At 50.4% G+C, this 25,032-nt stretch overlaps 2 protein-coding genes across 3 annotated transcripts in view; both read right to left on the bottom strand.

Moving 5' to 3' along the window:
- Nucleotides 1–9,243, bottom strand: part of STRIP2 (striatin interacting protein 2) — a 14,329-nt gene extending 5,086 nt beyond the window's left edge. Inside the window, 18 exon segments of the mRNA XM_010707209.3 lie at nt 113–213; nt 1,535–1,661; nt 1,858–1,955; nt 2,516–2,590; nt 2,803–2,874; nt 3,151–3,214; nt 3,600–3,665; nt 4,348–4,571; nt 5,090–5,272; nt 5,636–5,763; nt 5,853–5,959; nt 6,040–6,108; nt 6,731–6,851; nt 6,942–7,076; nt 7,152–7,226; nt 7,975–8,044; nt 9,110–9,150; nt 9,153–9,243. Of these exon segments, the coding sequence (XP_010705511.1) occupies nt 113–213; nt 1,535–1,661; nt 1,858–1,955; nt 2,516–2,590; nt 2,803–2,874; nt 3,151–3,214; nt 3,600–3,665; nt 4,348–4,571; nt 5,090–5,272; nt 5,636–5,763; nt 5,853–5,959; nt 6,040–6,108; nt 6,731–6,851; nt 6,942–7,076; nt 7,152–7,226; nt 7,975–8,044; nt 9,110–9,150; nt 9,153–9,243 (1,847 nt within the window).
- Nucleotides 9,244–9,893: 650 nt separating this feature from the next.
- Nucleotides 9,894–24,405, bottom strand: AHCYL2 (adenosylhomocysteinase like 2). 2 transcript variants are annotated; one of them, XM_031552566.1, is made up of 16 exons: nt 24,297–24,405; nt 21,775–21,918; nt 21,374–21,474; nt 20,119–20,221; nt 19,470–19,564; nt 18,625–18,731; nt 18,178–18,294; nt 16,259–16,322; nt 15,445–15,533; nt 14,751–14,821; nt 14,526–14,620; nt 13,953–14,051; nt 13,777–13,845; nt 13,629–13,707; nt 12,892–13,012; nt 9,894–11,792 (listed from the first exon to the last, which is right to left on the bottom strand). In XM_031552566.1, exons 3-16 carry the CDS (start codon nt 21,470–21,472, stop codon nt 11,786–11,788), a joined length of 1,215 nt encoding a protein of 404 aa, XP_031408426.1. In that variant the 5' UTR covers nt 21,473–21,474; nt 21,775–21,918; nt 24,297–24,405; the 3' UTR covers nt 9,894–11,785. The 2 variants fall into 2 exon arrangements, with proteins under 2 accessions (XP_031408426.1, XP_019468159.1); XM_019612614.2 differs by lacking the exon at nt 24,297–24,405 and adding an exon at nt 22,044–22,140.
- Between the last annotated feature and the right edge of the window lie 627 nt (nt 24,406–25,032).

Raw genomic sequence — 25,032 nt, 5'->3', positions numbered from 1 at the left:
TTTTTTGAAAGCATCTGGCATGGAGAGGGTTCAATGCCACGCATTGTCCTTGTATGAGCATCGTGCTCATTTCCCACTGCAGCTTCACTGCCCATCACACGTGTGGCTGTACCTGTTTTTGGCAGTGATATAGGACATGATGTTTTGGTTGAAGAACTTCAGGATCAGCGGGATGCAGTTGGCAAACACCAAATGCTGGGACACATACTCCAACTGGGGGAGAGAAGCGAAACGGGTCAGCGTCAACAGGAACAACTGGAAGCATGTGCTGGGAATTTCCATTTCCAGTTTGGATGGTTTGCTCTCAACCTGGCAGACCATCTTCCTTGTGCACAAGTCTGCTGTGTGCAAGGCTTGCATCACATACAATGACTCCCAGCAGCTGGGAAAGTGCATTGCCATGCAGAATTTCATGGCAAGACTTTGGAAGAGGTGCACTCAGCAACTGCAGGTCGCCTTTCAAGGTAAAACCTGTTGGAAAATGTTATATATGGAAGGAAAAGGAGGAGATTAACTACTACAAAAGATACAGGGTAACTTCCCTTCTGGCTTCTACAGATCACAGAATCACAGAATTGTAGGGGCTGGAAGGGCCCTCTAGAGATCATCTATTTCAACTCCTCTGCTAAAGCAGACTCCCTAGACCAATTTGCACAGATCAGCATCACCAAGAGCAGCCAGCAGCCTGAGAAGGTTGGACAGCTAAACCAAAATCAGAACTAAGGGGAGAAAATTAAAGAATCCCAACAACACACCTTCTCCAGACCTAACACTGGTCTTCAGGAGTGCTGCCACCCGGGAGAAGAAATGCAGGGAGCTGCTTTGGTGTGAAAAAAAGGGACTGAATGCAAACTAGGATATAGGGGAACGTGGAACAAAGGTAGAATTGGATATATTAAATATATATTAATTTTTTTTTATTCTATCCAATCCAATACATGGATTTCTGTTAATCCTCTTATATGTGTCATAGCATACATGGGTATGTATCACACTGAAACCTCTTTAAAAAAGAAAATTAAAAAAAAAGAAGAAAAAAGGAAAAAAAGAAAAAAAGAAAAATCACCTACTAATTGTTTAACACAAATCAAACTGCATCTAGGACCCTGAGCTGGTTCTACTGAAACCAGAGCCCTGAGAGTTCAACCCTGCTGAGGACCTCATGAGTCCTGCCCAGCTCCGCTGCTCATCGTGGAGATTGGGCAGAGCAGGAGGGATCCTGCCTAACTCCTCCCCACCCCTGCTGCCAGGAGAGGCTCTTTCTCCTGAGATCTCCGGAATTCTAACCTGATTAACCACAGCATGTGTTCTTCCACAAATCTGAGAGCTCTTTCCACATGAGTGGAAACCACCCTGTCAACGCACAGCCAAAGATATATTGCAGGCAGGTTATTTCTGCATGAGTAACACTCTAAAAATCATGTCCCAGGGCTAGGGTTCATCCCTACAATCCACAGCTCCTCTTGGAAACATTTCCTGGAGTGCTCCTGTGCACCAACCCCACGAGCACCAACCATGACTCCTCGGTGCTCACCTGGTAAATATGGTTCAGCTTGAAGTGCTTGAGGAGCAACAGCAGCAGTGCCGAGATGCTCTTCACGATAATCTCCTTGTGCCTGTTCACATCAATCCCCAGCTTCATGCTCTGCAGGACGGTGATGCTGGCGTGGTGGGGGAAGATCAAAGCTAACCATCAACCTGATGGGACCACTGACCCACATCCCTTGGACCATGTGAGCACGCCCACATCTGGAACTTCGTGCCCACCTCTGGGGCCCCCTGAACCTATTTGCAACCCCCGACATTCCTACTTGGTCCAAGGCTGAAACAGTTGGAGGTATCTCCTTGAGGACTTACGGCATCTCCTCAGGCAAGACATCTGCCAGGATGTTGATGGAGTCAGTCTTGGCCTTGGAGGTGGGTGCTGCAGCAAGGAGGATCTTCAGCAGAGCGATCTGCAGAGGAGGCAGGTGTGGAGGCAAAGGGGGAATCCCTTCCTTTTCCTTGAGACTGGACAACTTCAAGCCAGCTCTAGAAGGTTCCACCAGCCCAAGGTCCACTTATGGTGATAGGCCAGCTATGCCAATGCTCAGCTCTCCTTTTGTACCCAACTGCAGGCAGCAGGGCAGCTCAGCTTTTGTATTAAGTTGATGCATTGAGCTCTAGTGGTATGGATAACAGTGCTGCTTAATGTATTTAAATGTTTGTCTCTCCTTATCCCTAAGATAGACCGTAGGTGGCCTAAAAAGCATCTTAACAGAGCTGAATTTTGAATTTTTTAAATTGTATTGTGTGGGAATCTCTTGAGGCCATAGGAAAGCCAGAAGGGATGCCCGCTGTCCTGTCTCCAAACACTGGACCATGCTCCTGGCTATCTGCCCCTCTTGATCCTATGGAGGCCTCCTCTTGGAGATGACTTTTTACCCAGCTCTGCTCTGGATTCCCACCAAAATCCCAACGTTCAGATCCCAAACACCCACAGACTCTATTTTATTTCTAAGAAACACAGGCTTACCATATACTGGGGGAGATTGTATAGCATTGCTCGATACAAGACCTCACAAGGGGTTTCTTGGACTTCCTCTTCACCCTAGCACAGGGAAACATTAAAAACTAGGGGGAAAAAGGTATTTCTGGTCTGCACACTTGAGATATGTCAATTACCTCCCCAAAAATCAACTAGGGGACTTAACAATTGGGTCACGATGTGGTGTTTGAGAGCATTGGAGGTGTGACCAAAATGTACAGCTTTCTGTGGCATCTCTTCCCTGTGTCCACATAGTGATGGGGAGCATATCTTACCAGAGACATAGGGCACTTCTCCAGCTCTTCTTCATTCTTGATCTGGACATCTGAGATGGAAACGTACTTGTGCTGGCAAAACACACAGAGGCAGAGCAATGATACAACTACAGGATGCAACACCAAGCAACAATAGCGTTTGCTGAGCTTGCTGAGGACTGAATCTGCATCAGACCTTTACTGTGGGCTGACAGCATGCACGTAAGCAACTCCAACCTTTTGTGAGTGATGTATCACCGAGCTGATGCATATGAAACTTGACGCCCTGCAGTCTCTCTATGGCCACGGTGATCTTGGCCAAAGATTCCCTGATTTCTGTGAGATCCCATCTTAGAGCCATTGTCTCACCTGCTTCAGTGTCTTCACACTCTCATGAATGGGCCGTGGCAGCCCTATGAGGGTCTCAGTGTCCCTGGAGGGGAAGGCAGAAGGTAAATACAAGGCTAGGATGAGATAATATGGGAGGTATGCCCTTAATTGCAACAGGGGTCGTTCAGGTTACTAGGAACAGTTTCTTCTCCAAAAGGAACCATGCAGTGTGGCACCTGGGGACACGGTGGTGATGGGTTGGTGGTTGGACCTGATGATCTTAGTGGTCTTTTCCAACCTTAATAATTCTATGACTGCAAGACTGGAGAGAAGATCTGGGGCACTTCTATCACATATGAACATCACACATTCCACACACAGCTGGTGAGCTGAAACAGCCCAGTCTCTGTGGACGCCTGCTGGCAGATAAATGGCACCGAGGGGAGCTGGGGGACAAGCTCTGGTGGCCTCTCACACATGACACTCACTGTCCCAGAGTGAAGCCGATGAATTTGTTCCTGCTTGCCTCCAGGAAATGCTCAATGTCCTTCTGCCTGATGGAGCAGCAGAGAAATGAAAACAAGGAGGAAAACACACATATATCTGCACTGCTAAGAAAGGGCACTGGTGCAGGACAAGAAACTGTTAGCTTTCTAGGATCAATTTCTAGAGGTATTCGTACCTGTTGACTACAGCCACCATAGCTCACATTGGTTAGGAACAACGTGAACCAAAACCAGAGCTGAGCATGGTGACATGGAGCGGAATGGCACCATGTGTGCTCCTATGTTTCACAGATAGTGGATGAGATCAGTAGCAAAAAGCTCACATGGATTTTAGGGATGGCACTGAGGATTTCACCCTCTTTTCCACCCCCCCCCCGCCCCCTCCATATCATACGTAGCAGAATTGGTCTTGGAAGGGATAGCACCAATCCTTCATACTGCGTCGTGTTTCTCCTGTTTCTCGCCCTCTACAGCAAGGCTCCTCAAGATTTCATTTGGCCACACACGAGTCCCACTCAGTGCATAAGGGGCATGCTCATTAACCACACAATTAACCTAGGGCACTGCCCTGCCTAGACCCATTGCAGCTGGCTGGAAAAGCTCCCAGCCCACACTCCCTGTCCCTTCCCATTGCACCCAGGATTCCCCAGATGGCATTTCCATGCATTGGGCAGCCTTGGCCACACTTGGCTAGGACTGGGGAGGATGGCAATGACATCCCACAATCTACCTGACTTTGGGGGCCCAGGGCAGCCCTTTGGGGAATGACACCCGTTCAATAGGAGGGCGCTGGGCTGGTATGGTAGGGAGGAGAGCATCCCGCTCCATCAGGTCCAGCTCCCCCTCGATCCCACCATCCACTTCATCACCCTCCTCTTCATCAACTCCTGTTTCATCATTCTTGAAGGGGTCTCTCTCGTTGTAGATATCCAAGCTGTCTTGCTTCATCAGGGGCTGCAGCAGAAGGGGATGGAGAAATCAGTGTCACGCCATGGATTCCAGTTTCCTCCCAGCCAACAGCTCCTGACATCTCCATCCTAAAGGGACGAGCTCCCAGATGTGCCATGGGTGAGAATTTCCCTTCTGGCTGCCACCAGAGCCTGGACAGCAAACTCTCTGTTACCCCCTTTTCCATTTTAATTATTGGAGCTACCATCCAACATCCCCCCCAGCAAAAGAGGCATTTTCATCCTCTGACCACACCACCACAACACCAGAAACTGAGCTAAAAAAAGACAAGTTTGCTGCAAGCAGTTTGGTCTCAGCGCTTATCAGCCCTTTGCCATAGGGTCAGGGCTGTCTGCTCACTTCCTCCATCTCGAGTGCTTCACAGGGCTGATCTGCAGCAGCTTTTATTTCTCAGCTTTTATGAGCTGAAAAAGGCTTAGAAAAGGGGAAGGAAAATGGAATCTCAAGTGGATGATGGGTCCCGTTGGAGAAGGGTTGGCCATGCCCGAGGAGGAGGCCCTTACCCGCCGGCTGCGGTGCCCACGCTTCTGCTGCTGCTCAGCCAACTCAATGGAGCAGGTGGGCGGTGAGGCGGCACGCATGCTGCGCATCACCTGGATGCTGTCCTCGGGCAGGGGTGGCAGCCCAAGCTCCTCCCTCCTCCTCACCTTCATCATCTGCAGGGCTTCAAATCCTCCCAGCGTGAACTAAGGACCAAGGAGAGAGGTGGCAGAGTGGGGAGGGGATGGACTCCAGGGTTATGCAGCAATATGGGGCTTCTAGGTGGAGGTTATCAAAGTGGGGAGTTGAGAAGGAAGAGAGCACAGCATTTCTCCAGCCTTCTTCTGCACTCTGCATCCCAGAAATCCCAAAGAAATTGTCATCCCTTTGTGCCATCCTAAATCACAGAATGGTTGGAGTCGGAAAGGACCTTGAGAGGTCACCCATTCCAACTGCAACGACAGGGACATCTACAGCTCGATGATGTTGCCCTACCATGCTTGGATTAAGCACTGGGTTGCATCCAGCACCATTCCCTGCATTCCCAGTGCCTGGAAAAGGGCACCCACCAGGAGCACCTTCCAGAGCAGGAGCAAGACCTTCTTCATAGGAAAGTGTGGAGCGTGGCCGCTGCAGAACTTGGTCACCATCGTGAAGAGCAAGAGAGCGAAGGGCTCATCGGAGCGCATGGGGAAACCTGGCAGAGAGGAAGCAGGAGTGAGTTTGGGGCTGTCCCCATCGCACGGCTGTCCCCACTGAAGGATAACGTGACCCCCCACAGCTCACTCAGCTCTGTCCTGAAGGTCTCCCGGCAGGATTTCCACTCCGGGGGATCCGTTTCCAGTTCCACACGGATGTTCTCCACCAGCAGGTACATGACGCTGAGCAGCACCCTTATGGGACAGTGCGGTGGGGACGTGACACATGGTCCCCAGCCATCATCCCCAGTGGATCCCGGTGCCACCACGGGTACCTGAGCTCTGTGCTGTCGGCCAGTGAGATGGCTGGCTTCCGCAGCGCACTGCTGCACGCCTGGCTGTTGCTGTGGGGAAGGGGATGAGCTCAGTGGGGTGGCTCCTCATCCTCAGCCCACTCCCAAAATACAGCCATGGTGGTGGCCTCGGGGAGGAGAACGAGGAGAAGGAATGAGATGAGGAGAGTGAGGAGGACAGGGAGGAGAGGAGGGTGAAGAAGATGAGGAGAATAAGACGAGAGGGAGGAGGAGAATGAGGACAATAAGATGAGAGGGAGGAGAGTGGAGAAGATGAGGAGGAGAGGAACAGGGTGAGGAGGATCAAAGAAGGAATGAAATGAAGAAGAGGAGGACGAGAATAAGATGAAGAGTGTGAGGAGAATGAAGAAAGAAGATGAGAAAAAATAAGATAAAAGAGGGTAAGGAGAATGAGGAGAAATAATATTATGAAGAGGGTAAGGATGATGAAGGGAAATAAGATGAAGGGTGAGGAAGGATAAGGGTGAGGAAGATGAGAATAAGATGAAGAAGGTGAAGGATGGGGAGAAAGAATAAAATGAAGAAGAGGTCCAGGAGGATGAGGAAGAGAGGAAGATGAGGATGGAAAAAAGACTAAGATGAAGAGGAGGGTGTGGAGGAGAATAGGACGAAAAGGAGGGTGAGGAAGGTGGGAGCTGTGGCGTCCTCTCACTCGATCTCCATGCTGAGCAGCTCCAGGAAGGCGCTGAAGGTGCCCAGCTGGTACAGCAGGAAGCTGTTGTGCCGTGACCAGTGCAGGACATCGCCTTCGCTCTCACAGTCTCCAAACACTCCTGGGAAAGCCCAGGGAGGAATGCGGTCAGCGAGTGCTGCCCTGGGACCCCCCAGGACTCCTCTGGAACAGAGCTGGGCCAGGTGCTCACCCTGTGCCAGGTAGAGGATGGCCCGCGCTGCCCGCAGCCGCCGCTCCCTGCTGACCACCTCCAGCCCCTCCAGCAGCCGCAGTACTTGGGCTCTCTGCTGCGCTGTGTCCAGCTCCGACCACTGCCGGCCCCGCGCTGCAGAGGGGACAGAGCGATGTGTGGGCCGTGGGGCAGCCCTGTGCCATGGGGCACTGAACACAGAGCCCATACCTTGGGGGCAAAACTCCTCCTCGAAGCATCGCCGGTTGGTGCTGAGCTCGGGCTCCTCGGTGTAGCTGTACAGCTCTGCTGGAACAGGGTCAGCGGTCACCGGAAGGGTTTTCACCCCTCTTATCACCACCAAATTCCTCTGAGATATCCCCATGTGCCCAAGATGTGGAGCAGAACCCCGGCCTTGTCCTGGAGCTCTCTGAGAGCTCCACTGGGTTCTGGGCTCCCATTTGATGCTTCCACATCCATCCGTTCAGTCCCATTTCACATTGTCATGGGGCAATGGGAACACTGCAGATATCCCAGCGTGGCATTAAAATCTGATAAAACCCAAATGGGACCCAGAGCCTCACAGCAGCTCTCCTGGTGGGTGCTCATGGGGCAATGGGGACAGTGCTGATATCTCAATGTCCCTGAACTCTTTTAGAACTTCACTGGGCATTGGATTCTGACTCGATGCTCTGAAATCCATCCTGTTTGATCCCATTTCACATTGCCATGAGGCAATGGGGACAGCATGGATATTCCAGTGTGGCATAAAAACTGGGACCCAGAGCCATGCAGCAGCCCCACAGCCACACCTAGGGGAACTTTGCCCCACCCCCCAACCCCCCACTGCCCCATTGCATCTGCAGTGACATAGAAATTTTTGGAGAGTAATTTTGCCCAGTAATTTTGCAAACAGCTCCAGGGTTTTGGGTTTTTACACCATTTCCTATATCATTTTCCCTTCGTATTCCCTATGCTCCTCTGTCATTAACCCCACTGTTAATTAAACCCTCCTCTCTCTCATTACCAGGGCGCTGCCACCCCACAGCCCCACCTGCGAGCTCTGCACCACGGCTGTCGGCGTCCCCGTACTCGAACTCCACGGTGGGGAAATCCACAGAGCCCTGCGTGTTTGGAAGTGGTGCGTAAAAATAGCAGCGAGCCCTGGCTGCAAACAGCCCCGTGCACGCTCAAATCCATGGCTTGCACCCTGCCAACAGCCCCACACGTGCACTCCATTTCTCCCCAGCCTAAAACCTCCCCGCTTTAAATCCACGGCTTTCATCCTGCACTCAGCCCCATGCACGCACTCCAGTTCATCCCAACGTAAACCCGCAGCTTTTACCCTGCAAACAGCCCCGTGCATGGACCGCAGTTCTTCCCGTCTTAAGTCCATGGCTTCCATCCAGCGCACAGCCCCATGCACGCATCCACCCTGCACACAGCCCCACGTGTGCTCCCCAGTTCCTTCCAGCTTAAATTCCAGGGTTGTCCCTTCTCCCTACGTCCCTCCCCAGGTCTGCAGACCACCCCCCCCACACACACACCCCGCTCCCCCATTTCCCGCAGCGGGAGCGGAACTGGAGCGTGAAACCCCGGGGAGGAAACGCATGAATGGGTCGTGGATGGCACTTCCATCGCTCCCCTTTGGCTGTGGGGCGGAGCGAGGTACATCGGCCCCATTCCTATGGGTACCCCCAAGATGTGCAGCACAGGGCTGAGCGCTCTGCACCAAAACTCCGCTTTTTTCGCCCCGTTTTTTGCAGCCCAGGGCTGCGGATCCCCTTCGGGATCCTAAATCCCAGAAGGAATTCAGGACTAATCGGATCAGGGGGGCCACGAAGGGGGGAGCGAAGCCCCAGCGCACCCAACACAGCAGCTCACTGTGGGTCACGGCTGCTCCGCAGCGATGTGTTCAGGGCCCCCCGGTGCCGTTGTGCCGGGTGTTGGGGTGCGGGGAGCAGCCACGGGCTCTGGGGGGCATTGGGGTGGCGGGGGGAGGGACGACACAACTGGGATAACCAGCGCTGTGACCTTGGGGACTGCTCAGGGAACCCCCCCCTCCCCGGATCGGAACCCCCTCGGACTCCCCGTGCCCGTGGGATGGAAACATGCACCCACAGAACAACCCTCTGCCCACCCGCAGCTCCTCAGCACTCCCAGCCCCATTTTGTGTCCCCCATCCCCACCTCGGACTCCTTCCGCTGTCCCCTGAAGAGCTCCCGGCCCTTGGCGGGGGCTGCGCTGGAGGCTGCCCCATTCGAGCCCTCCCCGCGTTGGGGTTCGGGTTCGGGTTCGGTGCCCCCCCGGCCGCCTCCTCCATGCGTTGCGCCCTCCGCACCCCTCCGCGCACGTGGGGGCCGCGCCTCGCGCCCCGCCCCCCCGCTCCTATTGGCCTCGTTCCGTTCGGAGGGGGCGGGGGCGTGGGGGACGACACCTCCTCACCCCGTCCCTGCTATTGGGTGGGGGTGGGGTGGGGTCGTATGGGGGTGGTTGGGGTGGTAGGGGGGGGCGGACCGTTGAGACGATGGATACTGAGAACAAGGGGTGCTGGGGGGGCACGTGTTGGTGCCCATAGAAGGGGCCGGGGGGGCTACGGGGTGAGCCTATACTGTGGGAGCTGGAGGCTGTCAGTGAGGCAGTGGGTTGAGGGGAGGACAGTGACCTCACAAACATTTGCCACATCCAGATGGGGCTTGGGGTCCCATCCCCATCCCATCCTCATCTCCATCTCCATGCCCATCTCCATCTCCATCCCAGCCCAAACCTTGTCCCATCCCATTCTCTTTTCCATCCCAGCCTTATCCCAACCTCAACTCTATCCCCATCCCTTCCCCATTCCAAGTCCAAGCCCAAACCTAATTCTCATCCCATCCCAACCCGATCGCAATCCCCACTTCCATCCCATCCCATCCCATCCCATCCCATCCCATCCCATCCCATCCCATCCCTCATCCCCAATTCTGGAGCAAATCGGTTTTCCAATGTTTTATTTCTGTTTTGAGATTACAGAGTCTTTATTGCTGCTCTAATACAATCACTCAGACATCAATAATTAAAACATCCTTTTGAAAATGTTCTCCAAGTTTTGCTGCCCTCTCTGCAGCTGACGATGATGGGTTTGTCTCATTTGTTTCTAAAGATCAGAACTGAATTATTTTCCTTATGCGATTTTGCTGGTGTTACCTAAATCTCCTTTTCCTAATTCTTTAAAAATGTGTTACATTAAAAAAAAAAAGAAGAAAAAAAAATTACACATTTTAATTTAGAGATGATCACAGAATATTATAATTCCAGATTGATTAGGAAAAGCCAAGCAAGCGGAAAAGCTGACAGGAGAAGCAGAATGACACGGAGAAGAACTTTAAAAATAGAGGTGGGAAAAGGTGGGGCCATTTTGGGGGTAATTTAAAAAAAATTCTTTTTTTGTCCTATCACCTGGAAGATAAATGAAGATAAATGAGGGCTTAGAAATCGGCACGGCCGCCGGGAGAGATGATCCTGGGGCAGTGAAGAGCTCAGTGTGGGGTGCTGAGCTCATGGCTGGGGTGCTGAGCTCCATGTGGGGATCCAGAGCTCCATGTTGGGGTGCTGAGCTCCATGCTGGGGTCCAGAGATCCAAGTTGGGTGCTGAGCTCATTGTTGAGGTCCAGAGATCCAAGTTGGGTGCGGAGCTCATTGTTGGGGTCCAGAGATCCAAGTTGGGTGCTGAGCTCATTGTTTGGGTCCAGAGATCCAAGTTGGGTGCTGAGCTCATTGTTGGGGTCCAGAGATCCAAGTTGGGTGCTGAGCTCATTGTTGGGGTCCAGAAATCCAAGTTGGGTGCTGAGCTCATTGTTGGGGGGCTGAGCTCCACGCTGGGGTGCTCAGTGTGTAGATACTCAGCACTGGGAAACTGAGCCACATAGGGACGCTCAGTGTTGGGAAGCTTAGAGTAGGAACACTCAACATATGGACGCTCGGCCCAGTGCTGCCCCCAGCATAAAACATCCAACAGCTCCGTGGACTCTTCCCAAAATCTCAAATCTGGGCACAGTTCTGGAGCAGGAAGAACTGTTTGCTGCAGGATGTGGCTGCGGGGCCGTGCTTCCACAGTTCCTCCTTTCTTGTGCGTGAGTGACGTTGAGGACACGGCGAGGACCTGCAGCAGGCAGCGACCAGAGGTGGATGAAGGATTCTTCAGGAAGTTGCTTGGATCGAGCGGTGCCTACGGGACGTGGAGTGCTGGGACACCGCCCTGGAGCTCCACTTTGTGGCCAACAGTTGGCCAACCTCCATTGTCTCCAACGCGTCGCGGTTTGGCACCGCGGAACGATCGCAATTCCCAACTCTACACCAACAGGGTGCAAGTGGCTCCTCCGCCCAGAGGGGGTTTGATGGATCTGATGGAGGAATGTCACCGGGAAATCAGACTCTGCGTGTTCCCAATGAGGCTGCAGAGGACCTGACGTGGATGCTGTCGGCCGTTGCGCTCCGGCCGTAATTCGGAGCAGCGCGAGCAGCAGGAAGGAAACTTTGGTTCACGGCAAAGCTTGGCACTGGGAACGGAGCAGCAGCGCAGCGCCGGGGAGTCCCCACCCTATCAGCTCCTTCCTCACCCTCATCCTCACACAGCCCCGAATGGGAACGACCAAAAAGAGAGAAACGAAACGAAGGGAAAGAAACGGAGCGTCTCCCAGTCCGCGGCAGCACGAACACGAGGCAGAGCCGCGCACAGAACTCTAATTCAATAAATAAATAACCTAACACACGGTCTACTACGAGAGCAAGCCCGGCTCGAGCGTAGCAAGCTTGCGCTGCTTCATCCTGTACAGTAGTTGAGAAAGGATTTGGGTTCTGTTCCTCGTGGCTACAGTGGCAGGAACTTAATACCTGGAAAAGAGAGAAAACGAGGGTTCAGCACACAAAAACTGTGGAATTTTGGGCTGGATATTAAGAAAATGATAGAATATCCTGAGTTGGAGAGGATCCATAGGGACCATTGCATCCAACACCTGGTGTTGGCTGAAATGGTGTTGGAAGGAGCCAGGTCCTATCTCCTCCCTCGGAATTCTGAGATATTTTTAGTTGGGGTGAGGGAAGGGGAAGCACAGCGGTGCCAACAGGGCTGTGGGTTGGGATCAGCTCAGGGCACAGGGAGCTGCACTGCCACCTCCAGCACCCGAACCTGGCTTAGAGCAGCAGAACTTATCAGAAAGAGGAGAAATTTTGGAGAAGTCACACTGGCTTTTGGGTTGGGCGGCTTTGGTTACACTGAGTGTGTGTGTGTGCAGAGCTGCATTGGCTATGACACCACCTCAAATCCTGAGCCTGGAGGAAGAACTGACCCACAAAAATGTGGGGTTTTTCAGTGCCTCCTCTCTGGTGTGAGCCCAAGCGCTGCTGAGCGCCAGCCCTGATGCATCAGGCTTTAAAAATAACCTGGTTGCCTGAGAGCTGCCCGGGGGCACTGCAGTGGGAACAGCTGCCATCCAGGGAGTCCTCAGCCTGGGTGCAACCAGGGCAAGAGTGAGGTGCTGGGGAGACCGGAGAGGAACTTGGAGGAACTCATGAACAGAGGAGAGCACCTTTGTACATGGACAGATGGTGACAGAACAACAGGGAACTGCTCTGAACAAGAAAAGAGAAGACTGAGGCCAGATGTTGGGGAAATCCTTCACCCAGAGGTGATACAGCCCTGGCACTGATGCCCAAAGCTGTGGGTGCCCCATCCATGGAGGTGCCCGAGGCCACGGATGGGGCCATGGGCAGCCTGAGCTGGGGGGCACCCAGCCCACAGCACTGGTGGGACGCTGGGGTCCCTTTCAACCCAATCATGGTTCTAGAGTCTTTAAGTTTCCTTCTAACCCAACCCATTCCAGGATCTTTGAGGTCTCTCCCAATTCAACCCAACTCAACCCTATGACCTATAAGGTCCCTCCAACCCCACCATTCCACGATTCTGCAGTTCTGTGACCGACAGGAGCTGCACCTGTAGTAGTTGGGTTTGAAGGGCCCGTTCTTGTTCAGCCCCAGGTACTTGGCCTGTTCGTCCGTGAGCTCTGTCAGGTGGGCGTCGAATGTCGGGAGGTGGAGGCTCGCCACATACTCATCTGAAATATTTCAAGCAACGAGCAGAGCACAGCTCTGAGCAATGAGCAGCAGAGAGAGCAGAGCTCTAAGCACAGCTCCCTGCAGCTCTTCTGAGAGAGGCAAAGAGCTCCCACCACCCATCCCCTGCACAAAGCATCGACAGTTTCACAAAGCATCACAGCACGAATGCTGTAACTGCAGAGATTTGCCTTTGCTGCTGCGATATGAAGTGGCTTTGTCCTTTTCTTTGATAAAAAACAAACCTTTGGGCAAGCTGTTCTGCAGCCCAGACAGAAGCTGCCCTCCCCCTGACCTTCTCAAAGCATTCATATCTTGGAAGCACTCCACGTCCCATAAACACTCACTGTCGGAATTGAGACAGATTGAGAGAGGAGCCTCAAAACTCAAAAAAAAAGAATCAAATTTATCAAAATGAGACTGTTGAGCTGTGCCTCTTCCAACTTCCAGATTTGGGTCTGGAGAAGTGAAGTGTCCAACCGCACCTCCATTACCCCTAGGCCACAAGGATGAGGATGAGGATGGATGAGGATGATGCCCAGCATGGCAAAACCTCTTTGTCTGCTCAAAACTGGTACGGAAATAAAGAACAAGAAAAGGCAACCAGCACGTCCTTACCCATTTTCTTTGGCAGCAGGTACACGTCTTGCTTGTAGCGGCCCTCAGGAGCATTGTACAGCTCTATCAGAGCCAAAGCCTGCATGAGGGGACGCTTGGTGAGTCAGCACTGCATGCTATGGGGTGGGCCCACCCCAGCCCCACTCACCTGCGTAGTGGCAGTGATGGACAGCACGAAGGTGGGCACTGTGGAGCAGCTCAGGTTCAGCAGGCGGCCCTGGGGAGGAAAAGCACCAAACCCTGAGGCTGTGCCTCCCTCCTGGGGCGAGGCATGGTCTCCCCATGCTCCTGCAGCGGGAGGTGGTCGCTTTCTGTGCCTCTCACCTCCGCCAGCAGCACTATTCGCTTCCCATCTGGCCAGATGACGTGGTCCACCTGGGACCTCACCCGCTCCCAGGTCAGCTCAGGTGTGCGCAGGCTTGCCTGAAAGACAGCATGCAAATGGTCAAAGTCAAAGAACCATAAAAATATGGGATGGCTGGGTTGGAAGGGTCCTTAAAGATCATAGAACTATGGGACGGCTGGGTTGGAAAGGTCCTTAAAGATCATAGAACTATGGGACGGCTGGGTTGGAAGGGTCCTTAAAGATCATAGAACTATGGGACGGTTGGGTTAGAAAGGTCCTTAAAGATCATAGAACTATGGGATGGTTGGGTTGGAAAGGTCCTTAAAGATCATAGAACTATGGGATGGCTGGGTTGGAAGGGTCCTTAAACATCATAGAACTATGGGACGGTTGGGTTAGAAAGGTCCTTAAAGATCATAGACATCCTCTGGGATTCCTGGCAGTGCTGTGCAGTGGATGGGTGGGTTATTTTACTCAATATTTCATGCTGAAGTGGGGCCAAGAGGTCCCCGTGGCCCCGCAGAACCCACCCTGTGCTACACAGTGCTCACCACATCAATCTCAGTGTTGGAGTGCCCCATGTTGCAGACGATGCAGCTGTTCTTCATCCGGTCCAGGTGCTCCCTGGTCACTACATTCTTGTTGCCTGTGAAAAGAGAATGCAGAAATATCAACAGGCATAAAATGCAAATTATTGGTGTGACTTTCCCCATTTTTTGCCCTTTCCTTTAGATCTGGTCATGGGGTGCTCGTCTGCCCACCCCAGCACTGCGTACCTGTGCAGGTGATGACAATGTCCACCTGTCTGATGACTTCATTGAGTTTCACGAGCCTGAACCCATCCATGCTGAGAGGGAAAAAACAGGTCATTGGAAAAGCAGCAAAAAATGTGACAAAAATAGAGAAAAAAACCTCTCAGATACTCATTTTAACTTCTTAACACTGCACAACAGCCAACACGGAGTGCTGATCAACACCGTGCCCCAAGCATTTCTGGGGTGAAGCATAGAAATTTGGGTCTCCTGTGCAAGATGTGACACTAAAAAGTGATTTTTTGGGGTTTCACGTCTTCTGTTGTGAACTCAGCATCCAAATATGTCCATTTTTGTTTGTTTCACTGAGGAAGGTGCGCTCTGCACATGGCAGAACCAGGGCAGGACTTTGGAGGATTTGTCAGCAGTTCCCCTGAGAGCTTATTTCTGTCTCTCCTGAGCTACAAAATCACAGTCACTGTAATTTTTTTTTTTCTTCCCACTGGATCTCTCAGCTTGTCCCAATTACTGCTTCTTCCTGCTGCAAATCCCTTTTGGGGGTCATACCCAAAAATTCTGCAGGTGATGGTGATGGAACCCAGACATTCTGCTTATTGAGGGTGGTCAAACCCAAACAACCTGCAAGTGCTTCCCACTGCTTCGTGGCCACAATTTTCCTGCAGAATATCCCCAGAAAGGAGTGAGGCCAGGTGCTTACCAGGCCTGCAGGGCACAGATGGGATCGATCTCAGTCACGTAGACGATGGAGCCCATGGCCTTCAGTGCCGCACAGCAGCCCTTGCCCACCTGGGAGGGAGAGGAGCGCAGGGAGGAGGAAGATGAGGGACTTCTGAGGCATGCAGGATTCCCAGATTTGGGGCATGGGAAGGTAGAAGAGGCACGAAAAATATACAAGTGCTAAACTCAGGTTGCCCAAAATTCTCAGATTTGGAGCAATCAAGGACATGGGTCAGGCTGCAGCTCAGCTTGAAGCTGAAGACATGAAAGTGCTGATTATTTGGGTTTCTGAGAGCTCTTTACCCCCTCCAAGTCGCCCTTGTATCCAGAAGGACAAACAACACCAAGAGATTACATTTATCTCAGGGAACATTCCAGAGTTCTGTACAACCTCTGCTCTGTTTAGGAAGTGTCACAGTTCCATCTCTGAGGGTCAGCCACCCATACCACCCAGGGAACGCAGCAGTACCGATAAGGACCAACATCTCCCTAAAATGGAATTGCTTTCTCGAGAGGATCCCTCCATTTGAGGGTGAAAACACACCAATAAGGCAAAACTCACTTATATTTCCCGAGCAGCTTTCAGCACACAGCGCTACAGCTGTGCACCCACAGAGCTCAGCCTCCGATCATTGCCACGTGCAGGTATTTTTGTGTCCCTTAACATTTCAATATTGGTATTTTAGAGTTCAGATGCTCTGAATATTGAGCAGTGATACATCTTAAAGCTCAGGTTTGGTTTCTGCTGCACATCTCGCAAGGAGAGCACTCATCTGGGCAGTGGAACCCCTTACCTCCCCATAGCCACACACCACCACCTGCTTCCCTCCGAACATCATGTCTGTCGTCCTCTTCAGGCTAAGGAAAGAGAAACAAAGAATTAAAATCCAGCAGCAGGAACAGGAATCATTTCTATTCCCAAATGAGAATTTCCCTTTGGCCAATTTGGGTGCTAAGAATTGGAACAAAGAGGACAGATTTGGGGTTTGATTACACATCTATATATATTTTTTTTCAGTTCAGATCTCTAAAATCTTTTCAAAAATAACTTCTTTGTGTCTCATTTTATTAAAAAAAAGCCAAGATGTCTCATGGAAACACCTACAGAAGACACAGAGGCGGTATTTTCTTGCCAGAAACCAGTGCTCTCCCCCAGCAGAGCTCCCCCTCCCACCCATTCTCCTTCTGCCTCCTCCCCAGGAGTGCCCTACATTGCAGGCTATTTTTGGCATGCAGAAATAGGTCAGCAGTGCAGGGAAGGTGAAATTCCCCCACACTTCCCGAGGAATTCAGATTAAAATTCCAGCAGGTTTCCTTGCACCTTGGCTCAGGTTTCCCTCATCCCCATCTCAGTGCCTGTCCTGTCACAACTGAGACAACGAGCCTTCACCCATTTCAATCGAGACAATAAATGAAACATGAAATCACAAGAAATAAAAAATCTGTTTAAGGATTCCAACCTTTTTAGCCTGCTAAAAGGTGCAGCAAAATAACAACTCTGCCCTCAGGCACTCAGAACTTGGGAGCAACACCTCACCAGGCACTGAGCCCCACGACAATGCTGCCTCTGGCCAGGCCCTGGGGCATAATTAGAAGGAAGAGCTGTGTAATTAAAGGAGTTAGTTCATCAAGGGATTAATTCATCAAGGAATGGCTTCACTGAAGAGTGGCTTCATCGAGGAAAGACTTCATCAAGCAATTATTTTGTCAAGGAATGACTTCATCAAGGTGTCTTTCCACTGCAGCTTCTCACAAGATGCAGCTGTGACATGTTGAGCTCTGTGGACATCATGGATCTTGGGGACCAGACAGATGATGGTTTTGACTTAACTATTCCATGTTTTGAAGGCAGGAAGAGCAAGACATCATGGGCTCTTTGCTGGCTCACGCTATGGGATGTTTTGGCATGAAGAGTTGGATTCCATCGCCGTTGATTTGACCCAGACATTACCTATCTTTTAGGGCAAAATGCAGCAGAATTGTGGCGATGAAACTGCAAGATCATGCAGGGAAGCAGCAGTCGTTTTAAGGGTCATCTTCACGTCCTCTTACTGGGACACATATTATAAACATGGATCCTCTTCCCTTTTGGTCACGACAACCTACACCAAAAAGACTGCTTCAAAGCCGAGATGAGGGATGAGCTGCTCCACAAAGACTTGGGAAAAAGATGCTGTTGTGGTCAACAAGAAGCCCACTTTGTAGCTCTGAGATGCTCTGGCGCTACCAGGTGGGAGGAGAGCGTAGCAGTGTGAGCACAGCTCAGCAGCAGTGGATTCAGCAGGAGGAGATGTGTCTGCATTTCTACATATTCAATTCATCATCCATGGTGCAGCTCTGCCACTGTGTGAAGTCCAATTTCTTCTTTGTTTGGGGCTGACTGAGCTGCTGGGATCATCACCACAGAATCACAGAATATCCCAACCAGAAGGAACCCGTAAGGAGGAGTTCAACTCCTCCAACAAGCACCACCAGATCCAGCACGGTCTGAACTGTGGGAAGGCAACTTGTCCTCACCTCACCTGTCTTTGGCAAAGTTGGGCCAAAACTTAAAGGGATGGACACTCAATTCCATAAAAAAAAAGAAAATTAGAGACAAGGAGAGGAAGAAATGTCATTTTCTGCAGGATGATTTTCCCACAAGCACAAAATTCAAACTCTGAAGCCCAGTGTGCACATGTTTATGTGTAACTGTACAGAGAGCAGCACGTACCCGTCCAAGATGGACTCTCTGCAGCAGTACAGGTTGTCAAACTTCTGCTTCGTTACTGAGTCATTTACATTCATGGCTGGGACGCAGAGTTTCCCTGCTTTGGACAACTGGTAGAGCCTGTGAGAAGTAAGGGAAAAGCAGAGGATCAGTGAAAAACGTGTCTATGCGTGTTCTCCAGTGTTTTGGTTTGCTAGGACGAACGGAGCGCATCTGGGGGGACAAATATAAACTCTTGATCTAAGCAGCACCCTGATTTCAGGATGACTCTGTGATGAAGCCACACCTCTGCAGCTCTCCCTTTCTGCAATCCCACCTCAAAACAATACTAATTTCCTCTGCCACATCTCACTCCTTTCCAGAGACCGAGCTTAGGTCCAAACCTTTGGCTTTCTCCAAAGGCTGTCCCTTGTGCAGCACCCTCAGCCCTTCTCTGCCATTTCCCCTTACCTGTGCACACCGGTGACGCTCTCCTCTACGATCCCCTTGATCTTCTTGAACATGTTGGGATATTTCTTGTAGATCCAATGAGTGAGATCTCCTCCGTCGTCCAAAATCTGGAAGAAAAGTAACTGCGGTGTCAGCACGCTGAGAATTCCTTCTGACCCCAAAAAGGCACAAAGGGAGAAAAGTTGCACCAAATCTTCCCTCAAAGGACCCTCTTTGTAGCAAAGCCACATCCATGTGTGTCATGCCCCATGATATCCACGCACAGCCCAACCCAAGGAGCACAGAATGCTCCCAAATTTTTCCATTTTTATTCATGTTTTTGTTTATTTTACATTATTTTAGCATGTTTCATACAGAACTTCCCAACATTGTATCTGAAAATGCGGAGCTCCCAAACCAGAGGTTCATATTTTGGGATTGGTGTGCATGCTCTCCTAGCTTCACTTTATCAATTAGTGGCATTTTCAATGGGAAACTACTCCTCAAAAAGAAGAAAAAAAAGCCAATATTGTGTCTGGACTGAGATTCATAACTTGTGGGTGGACTTTTTGACCTTGACAATTCTTTTTGAAACTCAAACAAGCCAAGACTGGCAAATAAACGATGTGGATCCATGCCTGTCTCCTCCCATTAATTACTATTCATCTCATTTAGATCACAAGCTCTAGGGCTAAAAATCACAATGCAAACTGTACACTTGGCAGCTACAAAAGATTCCCCTACATTCGCTCTTTTTTCCCCACAAAAGACAAAGTTGTGCCTAAAACCAAGAGGAACTGCACTAAGCCCCATTGAGAAGAGGGCTCCCTCTGGCTCGGAGCTCCAACATGACCACGATATCTCACCATGTTGGGCTGCCACCCCTCCACGTTGACGCAGCGATCGATGCACCACCAGAAATCGTCTTCAGATTCTCCTTTCCAAGCGAAGACGGGGAATCCTGGCACAGAGAGGGAGATGGGTACCACTCTGTGATTCTATGATCTTTAAGGACCCTTCCAACCCAACCGTTCCATGACTCAATGGTCTTTCTGGTCCCTTCCAACCCAAACCATTCCACAATTCTATGACTCTATGAATTCTCCTGGGGAGTGGTGAAAATCTACCCAGGTAGAGCAGGATTCGAATTAAGGCATCTCCCAGGTGGGACATGAACAGCTCCTGGTTTGTGAATGCTGGTCCCAGAGAGTTCTCCCTCACCCCTTGTAGGCAAAGCCATGACTGAAATTTAAGAATTTCTCATCTTCCTGGAATTGAGTTTCACATCTAATTGAACTGCACCCAGTGTGCATTCCTTAATGGAAAGAACCAGTAATTTCATCCTCCTATAGGTTTATTCTAAATTTAGAAGACAGTAATAATAATAATTTAAAAAACTAGAAAAGAATGTAAGTGAACATGTGAGAATGTAAGTGAATGTAAGTCCCATCAGTATGATGGGGCAGGCAGAAATCTTTTCAAAGCAGGAAAAGCAGAGCAGGTGACATTTCCTACCGCTCTCAGCGAGGGCAGCAGCCACTTCATTGAGGGTAGAGTAGATGTTGCATGCAGCCCACCTGCATTGGGCCCCCAGTGCACCCAGGGTCTCCATCAGGACCTGGATTTAAAAAAAAACAAAAACAAAAACAAAATCAGGAAGAAGAGCTGAGGTTGGCCTTACACAAATCCAAAATATCAACTTATAGAATCACGGAGTCATCAAGGTTGGAAGAGACCTCCACGGTCATCAAATGCAATCATTAACCCTTCCCCATCGTACCCAGAGAATTACAGAATCACTGAGGTTGGAAAAGACCTTGAGGATCAAGTCTAACCATCAACCCATCCCCACCATGCCTCCTAAACCCCCACTGCCACTCCTGTGCTGTTTTTGGAGGAGAACCAACAGCTTTCACACGGCACAGCTGCATTCATCACCACCCACCACATCTCCATGCATATCTGATAGAGGAACTTTGATTCTGCTACCACTGCCAACAGCAGTGCCTTACAGACACCTCACATCACCTCTGAGCACATCCAGAGATGCCCACAAAGCTCAGAGGGAGCACAGCCTCACAGAACCACATTCAGGATCATGTCCTATCCTAAGAGTTAGGAAGAGCTACGGAGAACATCTCTGCTACACCACCTGCAGTTATACAAAACACATTTGTGGTGCTTGAACAGATCCATGGCCAGAGAGTAATTCATTTTCACCACTGGCAATGTGAAGTTCAGTGAAGCTATGATATGAACTTGTATTACTGATTTTGACTACCAATAGAATTATGGGATTATAGAATGGCTTGGGCTGGAAGGGTCCTCAAAGATCACAGAGCCATGGGATGGTTGGGTTGAAAGGGAACAACCTTAAAGATAACAGAACTACAGAATGGTTGGGTTGGAAGGTCATAGAACCACGGGATGGTTGGGTTGGAAGGGAACAACCTTAAAGATAACAGAACTACAGAATGGTTTGGTTGGAAGGTCATAGAACCATGGGATGGTTGGGTTGGAAGGGGCCAACCTTAAAGATAACAGAACTATAGAATGGTTGGGTTGGAAGGTCATAGAACCGTGGGATGGTTGGATTGGAAGGGTACTTAAAGATCACAGAGCCCCAGAATGGTTGGGTTGGAAAGGACCTTAAAGAACTCAAACCCAAGTGTTTTTGTAGCTCTAACAGGCAGCCACAGCACTCAGCAGCCACATTTCCATCAGTCCCACACTGAAATAAAACAGGAGGAGGTTATGGATGGGATCTCACCGCTGTCTGGGCTGTGATGTGTGTGCAGCCCACAATCTTGGCCCCAGCCAGTGGCTTTTCTCCCTGAGCTCTCTTCCTCAATGCCATCAGTGCAGGCATTTCTGAAAGGCAAAATGGAGAGAGGTCCATCAGTGCCACACATGGAGAAGCAAAAGGCTTCAATGGAGGCATCAAAGAAGTCAGGGCACAGCTGAAACAAATCCTATATCCCTGTGAGGTTTTTTCCCTACTACCCAGAATGCAACATAATCACATTTTCCAAATTTCTACCAGCAAAGAAGCTTCTTCCCACAATTTAGGATTCAATATCATCACATTTTCCAAATCTCCACCTTCAGGAGAAGGAAGAGCAGTGCAACAAACCCTGAACCATGCAGAGCTGAAGGAACGCGGTGTTTTACCTTGCTCAGCGATTTCGATCTCTCGACGCCCAAATTCTGCCTGTTTGATGTTTTTCACACAGAAATCACTGCTGCCTTTGGAGTTCTTCTGCTGCTTGTCTCGGGGGGAGGTCTCATCGTCGGAGCTGTCGGTGTAGGAGGCAGCTGGGGGAGAACAGGAGGTCAGAGAGGGAGCAAAGCTTTCATACTCAAAGAAGCATTAGGGTTGAAAAAGACATCTGGGATCCCCTAAGCCCAACCACCAAACCATCCCCACCATGCCCACTAACCATGTGCTCCTTCCTTTTGCTTGTTTGATAAAGGAAAAGGGAAAGGGAAAGGAAGAAACATTCCGACACTATTTTGCCTCTTCCTCCTTCCTCCTCTTCTTCCCCTTCCTTCTATTCCTCTTCCTCTTCTTCCCCTTTCTTCTCTTCCTCCTCCTCCTCTTCTTTCTCTTCCTTTTCCTCTTCTTTCCCTTCCTCTCTGGCAGGAGCTGCCCCTCGGCACCCAACTCAGGAGCCCATCACTCACTCCTCACACAGCATTACTCAAAGCCCTTCACCATTCCCCAGCTCACAGTGGCACCATTCTGCGTGGATTTGCATGAACATAAGACCTGGCATCAAAATTATCCCCTGGAGCAGCACTGGGAGCTCAGCAGAGCTGACCACTGCAGCTCACTCATCAAATGCCCTCCGATGAGTTTATTTCTATACTTCCCTTTGTTGAGCTCCTTTTGGAACTGCAACTCATTATGAGTCAGAGTCCCAGAATTGGAGGTTCTCAGCACCCAGCATCTCTCCTGGAATGGTCTCCAAGAGATAATGATCTCCAGGACATTGATTTGCATGATTTCCAGAACTGATTTGCATCTTTCTACCTCAATTCTGTGCTTAAACAATGCTAGAGGAGTAGAATGATATGAAGAGTGGATGAATTGCATTGCAGAGACATCACAGCTGAGCCTGTGGTCCTACCTCTGCCCACAACCACAGTGCTACGGAGGCACCCAGACTGTAGGAATGACCCAAAAAAGGATTTGCAGCACCTTCCAAGAACTCAGAGCCCATGCAATCCCCTACCAACGGCTTGCATTTCCACAGCAGAAGATCCGAGGCACAGCCATCAGGCAGCACCCCAGTTCCAGTTCCTTTTCCTTCTGGCTCCCAGGAAACCCTCCAGTGATCCCAAGGACCGAGCTGCTCAGTGCTGGGCTCCCCACACCCACTCAGCTCTAATGCTCTTAGCAGTAATTAAGTACTCCTGGAATGTCTCTGCCAGAAGCCTGTTCCCAAACCCATGTGCGGATCCAAGGGTGGGCAGCAGGGCTGCTCAACCCCAAATCTCATTGTGCAATGCTGAGGGCTCTGGGAGGATCACAGAGCTGGGCAGAGATGTCTGAAGAATTGCAGATCTCCTGGGACTGAAGGCAACTTTTGTAAATCAAATCTCATCCAGATGTGAGCCAGATTCTTGCGCACTGATGGGAGGGGAGAGGAAAGGAAAGGAGAAAAGATGAAAAAGGGAGAAAAGGGGGAAGAAAAAAAAAGGGTTAAAAAGGAAAAAAAAGGGGAAGGGGGAGGTAAGGAGGGAGAAGGAAGGGGAGAAAGAAGGGAATAAAAAAGGGGGGGGGAACAGGAGGGAAAAATGGAGGGGAAATACAGGAGGGGGAAAAAACAGGAAGAAGGGAAAGAAGGGAAAGAAGGGAAAGAAGGGAAAGAAGGGAAAGAAGGGAAAGAAGGGAAAGCAGAGAGAGAATAGGGGAAGGAAAGGGGAAGGAAAGGAGAGGAGAGAAAATGAAAAAATGGGAAAAGGAAAAAAGGGGAAAGGAAAGGGAAGGGAAGGGAGAGGGAGAAGGACCTGCATTTCAGGTAGTGAGCAGCACTGCCTCACTGTGCCATGGACCTTGAATGGGTCTATTGCCCAAAATGTGAGAACATCCCCAGTGAGCAATTCCCATCCCCAGAAAAACACCCATTTCCCCCAGGTTTGTTTCTAGGACTTTGCTGTGTCGTGTTTCTGCATCAGCACCAAACATTTCGGACATTTCATGTGTGGGGCACACAGTGAAGTCAGCCTGATCTTCATCTCGTTAGGTTTTAATAAATCCTCACAGTCTGCTCCAGTAATGAACTTTCAGTATAAACTGGGAGTGCCCAAAGAAATCAGATGGGAAAAAAGAGGAGGAAATAAAGGGGAAGAGAGGAGGGAAAGAATGGGAAGAGAAAAAGAAAGGGAAGGAGAGGAGGAAAGGCAGCAGGAGATATACGCAAGGGTTAAAAGGAGAGTTTGAAGAGCAGAACAACCTATTTTTTCACTCAAATACATGTCAAGATGATGAGATAAAAGAAAAATCCCTTCCCATGTTTCTCCTTTTCCATGGTCTACATGGGATGGAACACGCAGACATTGAGATACATGGATGTTGAGATGGGATCCACAGATGTTGGGATGGGACAGGTGGATGTCAGGATGGGACAAGTAGATGTTGGGATGCACAGACATAGGGACGGGACACACGGACAGGGGGAGGCACCAACCTGAGCTGTAGCTGTCCGTTGATGACTGTGAGATGGAGCGGGACAGCGAGCGGCGGCCGATTTTCGTCGGGCGCTTATTGAATTCCTGCTTCTGGTCAGCAAACTGGATCTGGGGAGAGAAACAGGGAGTTAGAGCAGGTGGAAAAACCCAAGGACTGGGCAGAAGGATCCCGAGCCCTCCTCTGAATAACTGACGCTCCTCCTTGAGCCTTCTTACAGCACAAAACTTAGATGGTTTCCATCCCCATTCCACGCAAACTTATTTTCCCTATAAATAAAAGTTATTTGTTGCAGGAGAGCCTGATTGCTCCCCAGCTTCTGCAGAAGTGACAAGGGATTGACATACCCTGCAGTGTTCTTTGCAATGAATGAGAAACCCCTTTGCTTACTGCAAAGAAGTACAATAAACAAAACCCAAACCACCCCAGGTCATGAATTCCAGCCACACTCTGTGTGAAGGAGTGTTTAGGATTGGGTATTTCTATCACCCAAGGTCATGTAAGGATGCTTGGATAAACAGTGGGAGAGAGCATAGTTGAGCCCTCCCCTGCCTCAAAAATGGGCCACCTTGGGTCAAACAGGGACCCAAGTGCTGCAGTCAGCATTGCCAAGAAAAAGACGTGAGCGGCAGCCGCCACACAGAGCCATTAGGAGTAATTACTCAGATTCATAATGTGCAGGAGGGATAATTAGAGCAGAGTCACCCCTGTCTGGATGCTTCTTAGGGTGAAATGAG

The sequence above is a fragment of the Meleagris gallopavo genome, chromosome 1, assembly GCF_000146605.3.
Source record: "Meleagris gallopavo isolate NT-WF06-2002-E0010 breed Aviagen turkey brand Nicholas breeding stock chromosome 1, Turkey_5.1, whole genome shotgun sequence".
Lineage (NCBI taxonomy): Eukaryota > Metazoa > Chordata > Aves > Galliformes > Phasianidae > Meleagris > Meleagris gallopavo.
The sequence above is the reverse complement of the archived record's forward strand: the minus strand, read 5'-3'. Positions and strand labels throughout refer to the sequence as shown.

Coding starts and splice junctions, on each gene's coding strand:
- AHCYL2 (XM_019612614.2), bottom strand. CDS start 22,104: ATGTTTCTTCCTTTCCCTTTCCCTTTTCCTTTATCAAACAAGCAAAAG. Junction 18,295..18,624: donor AGCGTCACCGGTGTGCACAG/GTAAGGGGAAAT, acceptor TACTTCTCACAG/GCTCTACCAGTTGTCCAAAG. Junction 13,013..13,628: donor CCTGCTGCCAAAGAAAATGG/GTAAGGACGTGC, acceptor GAAATATTTCAG/ATGAGTATGTGGCGAGCCTC.